At 44.0% G+C, this 10,913-nt stretch overlaps 1 protein-coding gene across 1 annotated transcript; it reads left to right on the top strand.

Moving 5' to 3' along the window:
• The first annotated feature begins 1,847 nt into the window (after positions 1–1,847).
• On the top strand, positions 1,848–9,389 carry LOC144740968 (E3 ubiquitin-protein ligase ARIH2-like). The gene is given in 16 exon segments (XM_078623663.1): positions 1,848–2,114; positions 2,972–3,039; positions 3,236–3,308; positions 3,606–3,747; positions 5,534–5,655; positions 5,943–6,052; positions 6,620–6,737; positions 6,833–6,883; positions 7,284–7,305; positions 7,485–7,636; positions 7,882–7,887; positions 7,889–7,960; positions 7,962–8,027; positions 8,422–8,487; positions 8,670–8,795; positions 9,318–9,389. Coding segments are annotated over 16 exon segments (1,533 nt in total).
• The last annotated feature ends 1,524 nt before the right edge of the window (positions 9,390–10,913 follow it).

Genomic DNA, 10,913 nt, shown 5'->3' on the forward strand with positions numbered 1-10,913 from the left:
ATTCTAATTTCAGATTCTGTTAATGGGCTGAAACTGCCGGACTTTTCCTCGAAGGGGCGGGGTTTGGCTGAGAAAACCGGAAGTGACATCACCGATAAGTACCACTGTAACCTCTATCTTCCGCCTACCAGCCAGCCAAGCGACTGAAGTGTGAATCGTGCTTTAGATTTTGTTCCCACAAACACGTCTGGTGGTCACGACGACCGGGCTGTCGCCGCTCAGAGAGGTAAACACGGCGGACTTCATGCGGGGGGAACGATAGCAGCTGCCGGGTGAATGTGTGCGTGTGCTGCCCTGCTCCGGCGGGCCTTGTTTACATCTCAATCCCCGGGTTCGAGTGGGGTGAGAGGCGGAGGCGCAGCGCCAGGGATGGTCGCCCGGGACGGGTTTGTCCCGTCAGCTTCTATGCTGTATATTTTACCAGAGAACGAACCGTACTTTGGAAAAGCTCCAGTAAAAGTCGTTAAACCTGGCTCTAGCCTGGTTGAACTTCATGCCAGGGCTCCGAGGGCTAATCCGGCTAACGGTACGGTTAGCTAGTCATTCACTTCATTGTCGCTTTAATTTATTCGGATTGAAATTAAATGTCTATATTCACAGAAAACCAACTCTGGTTAATGTTATCTATTCCCGACCATTCGTATTTATTTCCCCATCCAACATGACTTAGTATTAAACCGGCGGGGAGTCGGTGTGATACCTTAGCCTAGCAAAGATGTGTGTCACCCACTTTGCAGGCTATTTTTAGCCCGAACCGGGCGGATTGTGAGCGCTCATCTGTCGGCCGGCTGGCACCCGCCCGGGCCGGCTGACTGGTTCTCCCGGCTAATTCTGTCCTCCATTCAGGTGGACGTTTGCATTTGAGACCCGGTGTCGTTGAATCATTCTGGGCAGAACTCCGAAAAGAGCATGTTCCCGGTCCGGGAACTGTCTAAGCTGTGAGGAGTTTGTAGCTATAACAAAGTTTTAGCTGGTGTGGAGACAGAAAACACATTCTCCTGTCTCGGGATTAACTTTGTCCTCCAAAAGTTTATGAGCAGACTACAGCTTTACGGTCTGTTCAAAATAGCACATGAGTTCTAGTCATTGGTTGACATCGCGCTGCAGTTGATTTGATTATATGTCATGTAATCTGATTTTTCAGAGCTGTTGACTCTAACTAACATATTCCAATGTATGGTGTTTGGTTATAATAGTCTTTATTGTTGGTGTGTGCTTGCAGTTATCAGTTTATTCCTGATTCCTAAATGAATATTCTTGGCCATTTTGTTTCTTAATAATGGATTGCAATTTTTATGTGTTTCACACATGTTGTGTGTTATCTGTTTTGCATCTTTAATCCTCTAAACCATGAATATGCTTATGAATGTACGTGTGAAAAAAGTAAAAGTTGGATTCATGTAGAAAGGCACAAGATATGCAACCACCTAAGTCACCACTGCAGGATTTTATTTACCCCCAACATACTGTAATACATTATTTACCAAAGCATTCAATCAACTATGCATTTGTTTGCTTCTTTCCCACCTCTTTCCTTGTTTTTCTTCACCTTTATTTCACTCCCATTAGTCTCCCACATCATTCTTTTCCCCTCCCTCCAGTACTTTTTTTCTCCTCAGATAACAAAGTAACCAACTTTCCAAATGAGCGACGGTGAGTGTGACTTCTTCTGCTTCTTTCGCTGCTGCTGAGCGCGCTGCCAACGCGCCTCAGTCAGGCAGGAAAGCACGGTGTCTCTGGGTGGCACCATAAGAAGGTGCTAAGGGAGGCGCTAAGGAACGGGAGCACTGGGATCCGACGGGTAGGCGGGGTGTCTACCTGCCCGGACGGTCAAGATAGTCGACTGGATGTCTGTGGACATGAACAGCCAGGCGTCCGATAGCAATGAGGAAGACTTTGGGGTAAACACGGAGGAAGAAGAGGATGAGGACGATGGGGGAGAGGAGGAGGATCAGGGTGACATTGAAACCTACTATGAGGGCGTGGCCAGTGATGTGGAGCAGCAGGGCGCTGACTCCTTCGATCCGGAGGAGTACCAGTTCACATGTCTGACGTACAAAGAGAGCCAGCGGGTGCTGATAGAGGAGGTGAACACTGTGGCTGCTGCACTGAAGGTGAGTCTGTGGCTAGTTTTCAAACTAAATTCCACTTTGTGTATGTGCTACACAAATTAGCAAGGGGTAAGAAAAGTAACTCATTGAATGCAGGTATCTCCAGGCAAGCCTCTGGGTATGTTTTATTTAAAAAGGTGTTAATAACCGGAATGTTTAACTTCTGTTGCGTAGAGATTCTGTTCTCAAACTACAGCTGCTCACACTGATTTTAGAAATATGTATTTGTCTCTGCCTGACTGTACTTTTGTCCAGCTGTTGGCTACCTTGGAATCAGTGAAGGATTCTTTGATTCAACAACAAATATGTAACACAGTGACAATAAATGAGTCTGAGTTGAGAGCAGATGCTTGTAATTATACCATGAAGAAGAGGCGTCAGCACTGCGGTCATGGTCTGGACAAAACACTTTCATTAGGTTCTTTTCTCTGCATCTGTGGTAAATGACGCTTTAATGAAATCCTGAATAATTCAAGGCCACGTCCTCTAGGCCTAATATACGACACTCATTACTGGACACACCAGCGACTCGGTGGCCTTTTAGTTCTCTGGGCTGGTAATTGGTCCTGACATTGGATCGGGTTGTCGACAGGGTCTTATGTGTGTGTGAAATTGAAATTCCATTATTGACATGGGTCAAAATAACACATGAATAGATGTCGGTGAGTGACTGCTTCTCTCTTCTCAGTGGTCCTGTTATCATTAACCCAGTTCAATGAGGTACTTAGTGGGCAGGAGTCAGGAAGCATTAAGTGGTGGCTTAAAGTGGTGCCATGACTTCTGCTTATCATCACAGTTGCACAGACTTGATGTGCAGCAACATTTCAGTGGAATCTGTCTCCGTTCTGTTTCTCTCTCAGGTTTTACCAGCGGTAGCAAAATTGATCCTTGTGCATTTTCACTGGCAGGTTTCACAAATACTGGACAGGTAGGTCTGTTCACCTCTTCTTTGTCCTGTCCCTGGTCTTTATGACTGTTTCTGTGACCGTTCCTTCTTAACAATCACTTATTTGTTCACTTACTTCCTTTATTTTAATCCTTTACGCCTTCATTCATCTCGTAGTAGTTTTCTGTGTTGTTCTTGTTTCTGTCTGACCTACAGCCCTGTCTGTGTTTCCCCACAGATATAAGTCCAACTCATCTATGCTGATGTCAGACGCTCTGGTTCAGCCCAGCACCACCAGCAGATCGGTCACTGTGAGTAACACACACAAATACATCAGGATGTTGTTAAATGACACACATTATTTTAACTATTTGTATTAATATATTCTATGTATAATATTCTATATTTGGAACCGGTTATTTTATATTCAATTTATGTTACATCTCTGTCGTGTGTGTGTAGTGTGTGTGTGTGTGTGTGTGTGTGTGTGTGTGTGTGTGTGTGTGGTGTGTGTGTGTGTGTGTGTGTGTGTGTGTGTGTGTTGTGTGTGTGTGTGTGTGTTGTGTGTGTGTGTGTGTGTGTGTGGTGTGTGTGTGTGTGTGTTTCAGGCCCCCCAGTCGCTCCAGTGCGGTGTGTGTCTACAGGTTGTACGAAGAGACTCGCTGCTGGCACTTCCCTGCCAGCATTCCTTCTGCAAAGCATGCTGGGAGCAGCACTGTACTGTTCTGGTCAAAGATGGTATGGGAGTGGGTAAGTCTAGTGTTTGTGTGTCTGTGTGTCTCTGTATGTGTATGTGTGGAGCCATCAAAGCTGCTGTCAGTGGCTGAGTCACACTGTTTTTCCTGTCCTCGTCCAGTTGTCTGCTCATATATCTGCACGTCCTCCTTTGTGTTTAGGAGTTGGAGTTTTCCATCAGGGTTTCATTCCAGTTTGGTTCTTTTTTGAAGTTTGGTTCCAGGATGTTATTTTAAACTGCACAGTTTAACTGATGCAACTCCAGAGGCCCGTTCCAGGCAACAATCCTAGTTTCACGTAAACTGACAGAACTCAGTGTTTTCACTAAACCCCAGGACGGACTAAACCGTAGAAAAGTGCTTGGGATCAGATGTTTTTTCCTTCCTTATTAAGAATTTTTTAGCATGCTGTGTCTTAGTCCTCTGTACCTTTTGTATTTAGTATGGATGCCCCACTCCTTTTGTGCTGCAAATCACATCTCCCTTATTGTAATTAAATCAAATATAAGAATGTGATTCAGGCACATTAACGTTTGTTACACCTTCTTTATAATTTCATATCCTCTGAATGTACTTTAAATAAGCAGAGCAGATCATTTCTGATTTTATCCAGTAGGGCGTCATTAGGAAAGAGAGTCTCCCGGAAGAAATATACACATATGAAATGAACATTAGTCTCACTTCACTGTGTTTTTACCACTTGCCTGGAGCCCTCTCCTTAAAGTGAGATCCAGGTTTACATCTAAGGCCATGCCCATTCAGAAGAGTTCAGGTGAATCCGCAAATGTTTTTTTTAATTATTATTATTATTATTTTTATTGCATGGGACCTGTCGTCCATGCACTAACTCTGCTAATACGGCGGCTCACTATGTTGTGTTCATTCTGCAGTGATGTGATGTGATTGTGTCCGTTGGTCCATATTACAACTGATGGAATTGCATTACAATTCCATGTGTAAGGAAATTTTAAAAAACATATATTCTGGTTCCATCTCCATGTACACATGGCTTAAAAATGTATAAAGTTTTCTTGATAAAGACCATTGTTTTGCTGACTGTTGTTCTTCCACTTCTGCAAGTCCCTGCGTCGCGGGGGTAAAGTGTTAATCAAGCGTAAGCTCAGGTATCAGTCGGGTATGGGTCAGATTTAAACCTGCGTCTCAGAGTATTGAATGTGATCTGGTCCTTGACGTGCAGTGTAAACACAAGCCTTAATCTTCACTTTCCTGTCAGACCAGCAGGGGTTTGTTGATTTCATTTGGCAAGACGAGTCACTTCATTATTTTGTTTTGTAATGACAGAACAGGCAGCAGTTCCTGGCAGGATGTTCAGTGCACAGGTCCGTGTCTGTTCTTGTTTTTGTGGGGAGAATCTAAGAGTGACCTGTGAGTGTTAGAGACGAGACAGACCTAATAGAGGGCTGTGATTGCGCCCATCTGCTGCAACATTTACCTCAGTGCGTGTGTGTGCGCGCGCGCGGTGCATTAGTGCAGTGTATTTTATGTTTGCTAGAGCATATAAAGTTCACCCGTCTCCCTGTCCTTCAGCTGTACATGTGTGGGGCATTTTTCTTCCTGTCTCTCTGATAAACTAAGTCCACATAGCTGAGTCCTTCTGCAGCTGATAGATGTGTATCAGCTGAACGAAGGATGCCTGAACCCACTTGGACACTGGAAATTACACCCCGTAGACCAGACACAACTGCAGTGGGACATCGCCTTACTATAAAGTCGTTTATTGTGTGTGTGTGTGTGTGTCTGTCTGTCTGCGCGTGTGTGTGTGTCTGCGTGTGTGCGTGTAGGAATCTCCTGCATGGCTCAGGACTGTTCCCTTCAAATGCCAGAAGACTTTGTCCTTCCACTGCTGCCAGGAGAGGAGCTCAAGGACAAATATAGACGCTACCTCTTCAGAGACTATGTCGAGGTTTGTTTCTGTTTGTGCTGATAAAATTCAATGTAACAAAATGTTTCAAAACAAAAAACGCGTGGGTGGCGTCACTTTTCTTTCTTCGTCTTTTCATGTAAAATATGTGGAGAATAAGAGGAATTCCCAGAAAAGTGTCAAGTTTTCATCCAACCAGTTTCTAATTTGTAAAATGAATGTGTCTGACCTGTTTTTTTGTTGTTGTTGTTTTATGCAGAGATGCACATGGACGTTTTGCTTCATTGTGACTCATCTGTTCACTCAGTCTTTGTCTCTACTACCGGCAGAGTCACTTCCAATTGCAGTTGTGTCCGGGTGCAGATTGTCCCATCGTCATCAAGGTGCAGGAGCCGCGGGCGCGCAGGGTGCGGTGTAGCCGCTGCAGGGAAGTCTTCTGGTAGGACGCACACAAATACACACACATACAACAGCAACTACATGTCCACAAAGTCCAGTCTGTGTTTTTAGCTTCACTTTTCACCAAATTGGCGATCAGACCTCACCAGAAGGAAATATGTCAGAGTTTTCTGCTCCGGCTCTCCGCAGTAGAAGCGGTAGAGGTGTGTGTCTCGCTCTCAGGTTGGAGGAGACTCTTTTCTTTGGAAAGTTCTAAGGAATTGTGCATACGACTAACAGAGTAAGCAAGACTGTAAAGTCCATTGAGGCTATGTCTAAGTAAAACAGGCAACGGCACTAAAACAAGCTGCTTCTATAGTAACTAATACTCTTCTGATGCATGAATAGTCTGTGCTAATGTGCTTTTCTCACCATGGGATAACGGAATATGAACACGATCAAAAGTTGGATAACATCTGTTATATCATTGTTTACGCCAGCAAAGGTCAAGTTTGAAATAATGCAAACTGCATGACAGTAGAGACCAAACTTATAGAATATGCTGTCTTACAATGTCATTCATTGTTTCTCTGTGTAATGTGGATTTTTTTTTTCATCACTCCTTCAGTTTTAAATGCCGGCAGATGTACCATGCACCCACAGACTGTGCGACCATCCGGAAATGGCTAACCAAATGTGCCGACGACTCTGAGACGGCCAACTACATCAGCGCACACACTAAAGATGTACGGGGCATGTTACTCATTCAGTTGTCTACTGCAAGGTGCCACTTTCTGGACGTCTACAGCACATACTCAGTGTGTCTTTTCTGTTCTCTCAGTGTCCGAAGTGCAATATCTGCATCGAGAAGAACGGAGGGTGCAATCACATGGTGAGTCAGAGCTGAAAATCACATGTTCCTGTAACACCGGAAGTACTGAAAATATATTTTCAGACGAGAGCTGAAGTCTGACACGTGAATGTTTTAACACTTCTGGTTGTTTCCTTTTTTTCCCCCTTGAGCTAAACTGGAAAGAAACAGGAGGAAATAAAACAAAGAGGATTTTTTTTTAATATCATGTGGATATATGTAATTATTAACATATAGTGTAAATGTGATGTACAGTGTAACCATTCATTTAATACATGTGCTGAACATGGGGATTCATTGCAGATGTATGAACTGTTTGATTAAATTCATAAACATGTGCTCATTTGCCCAGATTACTCACCTTAGTTTTTTCTCCTGATTCACAAATTATACATTCTCTTGTGTCTTTTGTTTGTTTCAGCAATGTTCCAAGTGCAAACACGGTAAGTCTTGAGTTTTTCTCTTTCAGCAAAAACCCAACAGATCACTGAGTCACAGTGGGTCATACACTTGTTTGCTAGCTTTAGCATTTGCTTTGTGTATCATGTGTGCACTTATTTAATGTATGTTTGCAGCGTGGAACTGGTCCACAGCCCGTTAACAAGTCTCTCTGTCCTGACAGACTTCTGCTGGATGTGTCTCGGTGACTGGAAGACTCACGGCAGTGAATACTATGAATGCAGCCGCTACAAAGAAAACCCTGATATAGTTAACCAGAGCCAGCAGGCTCAGGCCAGGGAGGCCCTCAAAAAATACCTCTTCTACTTTGAGAGGGTGAGGAGACGTGGTTTGGTTTGGTTTGGTTTGTTTTTTTCCGTCACGAGAGCGTTGATGCTGAGGCTTCCAATAAAAAGTAAAGGGTAAAACCACCCTGAGATTAGAGAATTGTTTTGTGGGAAACTAACCGGTATAATTCCAACACACTCAGTCTGACATGTATCGATCCAATATAGACTGATTGTTTTTTCTTTTATTGTTCTGTCTCGTTCATTCATGTTCATTGTCTTTTTCCACACCAGTGGGAAAAATCACAACAAGTCTCTGCAGTTGGAAGCTCAGACGTACCAGAGGATCCACGAGAAGATCCAGGAGAGAGTGGATGAACAACCTGGGAACGTGGATTGACTGGCAGTATCTTCACAACGCTGCAGAGCTGCTGGCTAAGGTACATAACACGGCACTGCTGATGCCATCTTGGATTGTGATCAATTGAAACATACTATTAGATCCTGCCAGAACTTGAACTGTTTGGCCATGGGGAACCAGCATTATCACCTGTCTTGACTGGAAGGAAAGATCTGGTTTTCTGGAGATCTGCTGACATGTTGTTAGGGGTCATGATCACGGTGAACAGGGGTGGTGCACGTGGAATGATGTAAAGTATACATCATTCACTCTTTTGAATTTGTTCGTGTAGTCGTCATAAGTCCTGTGATGATGAAGAGTCTAGAGAATCAGGACAATTTTGGATGAGATAGATGCACCTTGTTTCAGAACAAAGAACCAGGAGCTCGATGGACTTAATATATTTTGTCTTTTGTGTGTCTTCTCTCCTCCAGTGTCGCTACACACTGCAGTACACATACCCCTACGCCTATTACATGACCGGCCCACGCAAGAAACTGGTGAGACACAACTCTGCCTGCTCTTTGTTACAGATCTCACACACACACACACACACAGTCACAGTGTTGTAACTACATCAGTGTGCTGTCTGATTGTTCTTCACCATCTCTCCGGTCTTCTTTCGTGTTGACAGAGATTCATTCTGTGTTCTGGTCTGTATTTATACATTCCCTCTTTGCAGTTTGAGTACCAGCAGGCTCAGCTGGAGGCAGAGATTGAAAACCTGTCGTGGAAGGTTGAGCGGGCTGACAGCTACGAGAGAGGAGTGGTGGGAGGCGAGGGCGAGCTCAGTGCCAGTGACAGAGGGGTGAGCAAACCACACAGTTCCAGCTCGCCTCAGCTCTACTCTACTCAGTCTGGTGTGGGTGCTGCCGTCACAGTACCGGCTTTGTGAAACTGATGCAACGACATTTTTTACCGTGACATAAACAATGTCATGGAGGTGATTGTTGAGCCGTTTTTTGTCAGAGCAGGAGAAGGACAGACAGCAGGACACGGTCGCAGACACAGAGCTCTGCTCCATGCTGCGGGTCTCTACGTCCGTCGCCGTCCGCTGTTATAATAAATGTTCTAACCAGACAGAAATCACACACAAACGTCTGTGCTTCATTAACAGATCTCAGTGTGTGTTTTGTGCACATCAGCTGTGTTAAATGAGAACGTGACAAGGAACAAAGAACTGAATAAAGCACCTTCTTGCCGACTTTGACATGATTTTATCTTCTGATGTGCTCCGTCCTAATGTTGGTTTTACTCCTATTTGTTTTTGAGCAGAGTGGAGATGCAAGGAAACCCAGTGTTTACTGATGAGCGCTGTCTGTATTTACAGGAACTGGAGAATCAGATGCACATTGCTGAGCAGAGGCGACGCACACTGCTGAAGGATTTCCACGACACCTGAAGACCCATTGTGACTGCAAAGCACCAGCATGTCCCTCCTTCCTTGTCTTTCCTTTCTTCCTTGCCTCCTCCTCCTCCTCCTCTTTCTTCCCATGACCATCCCTTGTTGCAGTCATTCTGACCCTCGCTCATTTGCTTCCTTTTTTTGTTCTCCTTTGTCTCACTCCGAAAAACGCTGCAGAATTCATAGAACTGTGACCCCGCAGCACGATTGTATCTCCAACTGTCTCCCCTCTTTTCTCATTTACATGTTCGAGCCTCAGAACGTCACATTCATCATGGCTGCACTCAACTCGGCAGCATGTTGCCTGTAGTATGTCGGAGCTGTCACTCTCCAACGTTGTTGTCTGTGATGCTGAAATAGTCACGAGATTAAGAACTAGAGAGGTTTAACGGGGACAAAGACACAGCACACAAAGTCAAGTTCGGAATGGTCGACACTTATATTCAAATATGTTCCTCAGTAGCAGTTCATATTTAATTAAACATTTACAATGACTTGGTGCAATAAACAAACAATGGCAGAGTTGGAAGAACATTTTTGGTAAAAGTGCTTTTGTTCTTGTATTTTTACCATAAATGTGAGAGGTGTGTTGACTGACAAATGACGGTAACGTGATAGTCCTGCAGACTTCTTAAATTACTTGGAAAAAACGTGTATTTTCCCGTGGATGACGCATGTTCGCGCACACAGATAATACTGTTGATTAAAACATATATGTGTTATATGAGACGGACTTTGTTGCCAGCGTTTCACAGTAAACACACCTGACCTGGTTCAGTGCCAAACCTGACTTCATCCTCCGAGAACAATTCTTCAGTAGTGCCCCCCCCCCCACCTTCTTCACTGATCCTTAGTGTGTTCTGAAGCAAGTGAAACATTAGCCCCCCCCTGCAACACACACACACACACACACACACACTCACACTCACACACAAACAGCACCACTCACTGACATAAGGCATGTTCACACGTTCAAACACTCCGCAGCTGATTTGTTTCCTCCTCCCTCCTTGTGTCATGCTCTGTCCTAATGTTCACCCCCTTTACTTTGCTTTTCTATTTGTTTCCCCCCCCCCGTCCTTCTTGCTCACGTTATTTCACAACTCTTCTGGAAAATGGCTGTTGATAGATAGATCGTTTAAAAAAAATGGAAAAAAAAGAAAAACTCACAAAAAATTTGCTGTAATTTTCAACGGTTGTACATTAATACAATATAGAGTTACTGAGAGTTTTTAAAACCAGATCCTGTCTCTTGTTTTTTTATTGTGTATGCAAGTACACACACACACACACACACACACTGCTCCTTGAATACAAAACCAAAGTGATTTGTATTATACTGTGAGTCCTAAATTTGATATTTAGATATTTAAACCTTAATTGTACATATGTGAGATGGGTTTAGCAGTAGTCTGTCGTGGTGTCTCCATATTTACAGCATATGTTCTAAAACCTACATTGTGTGTGATTTTGCTCTTATGACAGACCTCCGATATGGACCACTGAAATATAATGAGATTT

This window comes from Lampetra planeri, unplaced genomic scaffold (genome assembly GCF_965212315.1).
Source record: "Lampetra planeri unplaced genomic scaffold, kcLamPlan1.2.h2 scaffold_366, whole genome shotgun sequence".
Classification (NCBI taxonomy): Eukaryota; Metazoa; Chordata; class Hyperoartia; order Petromyzontiformes; family Petromyzontidae; genus Lampetra; species Lampetra planeri.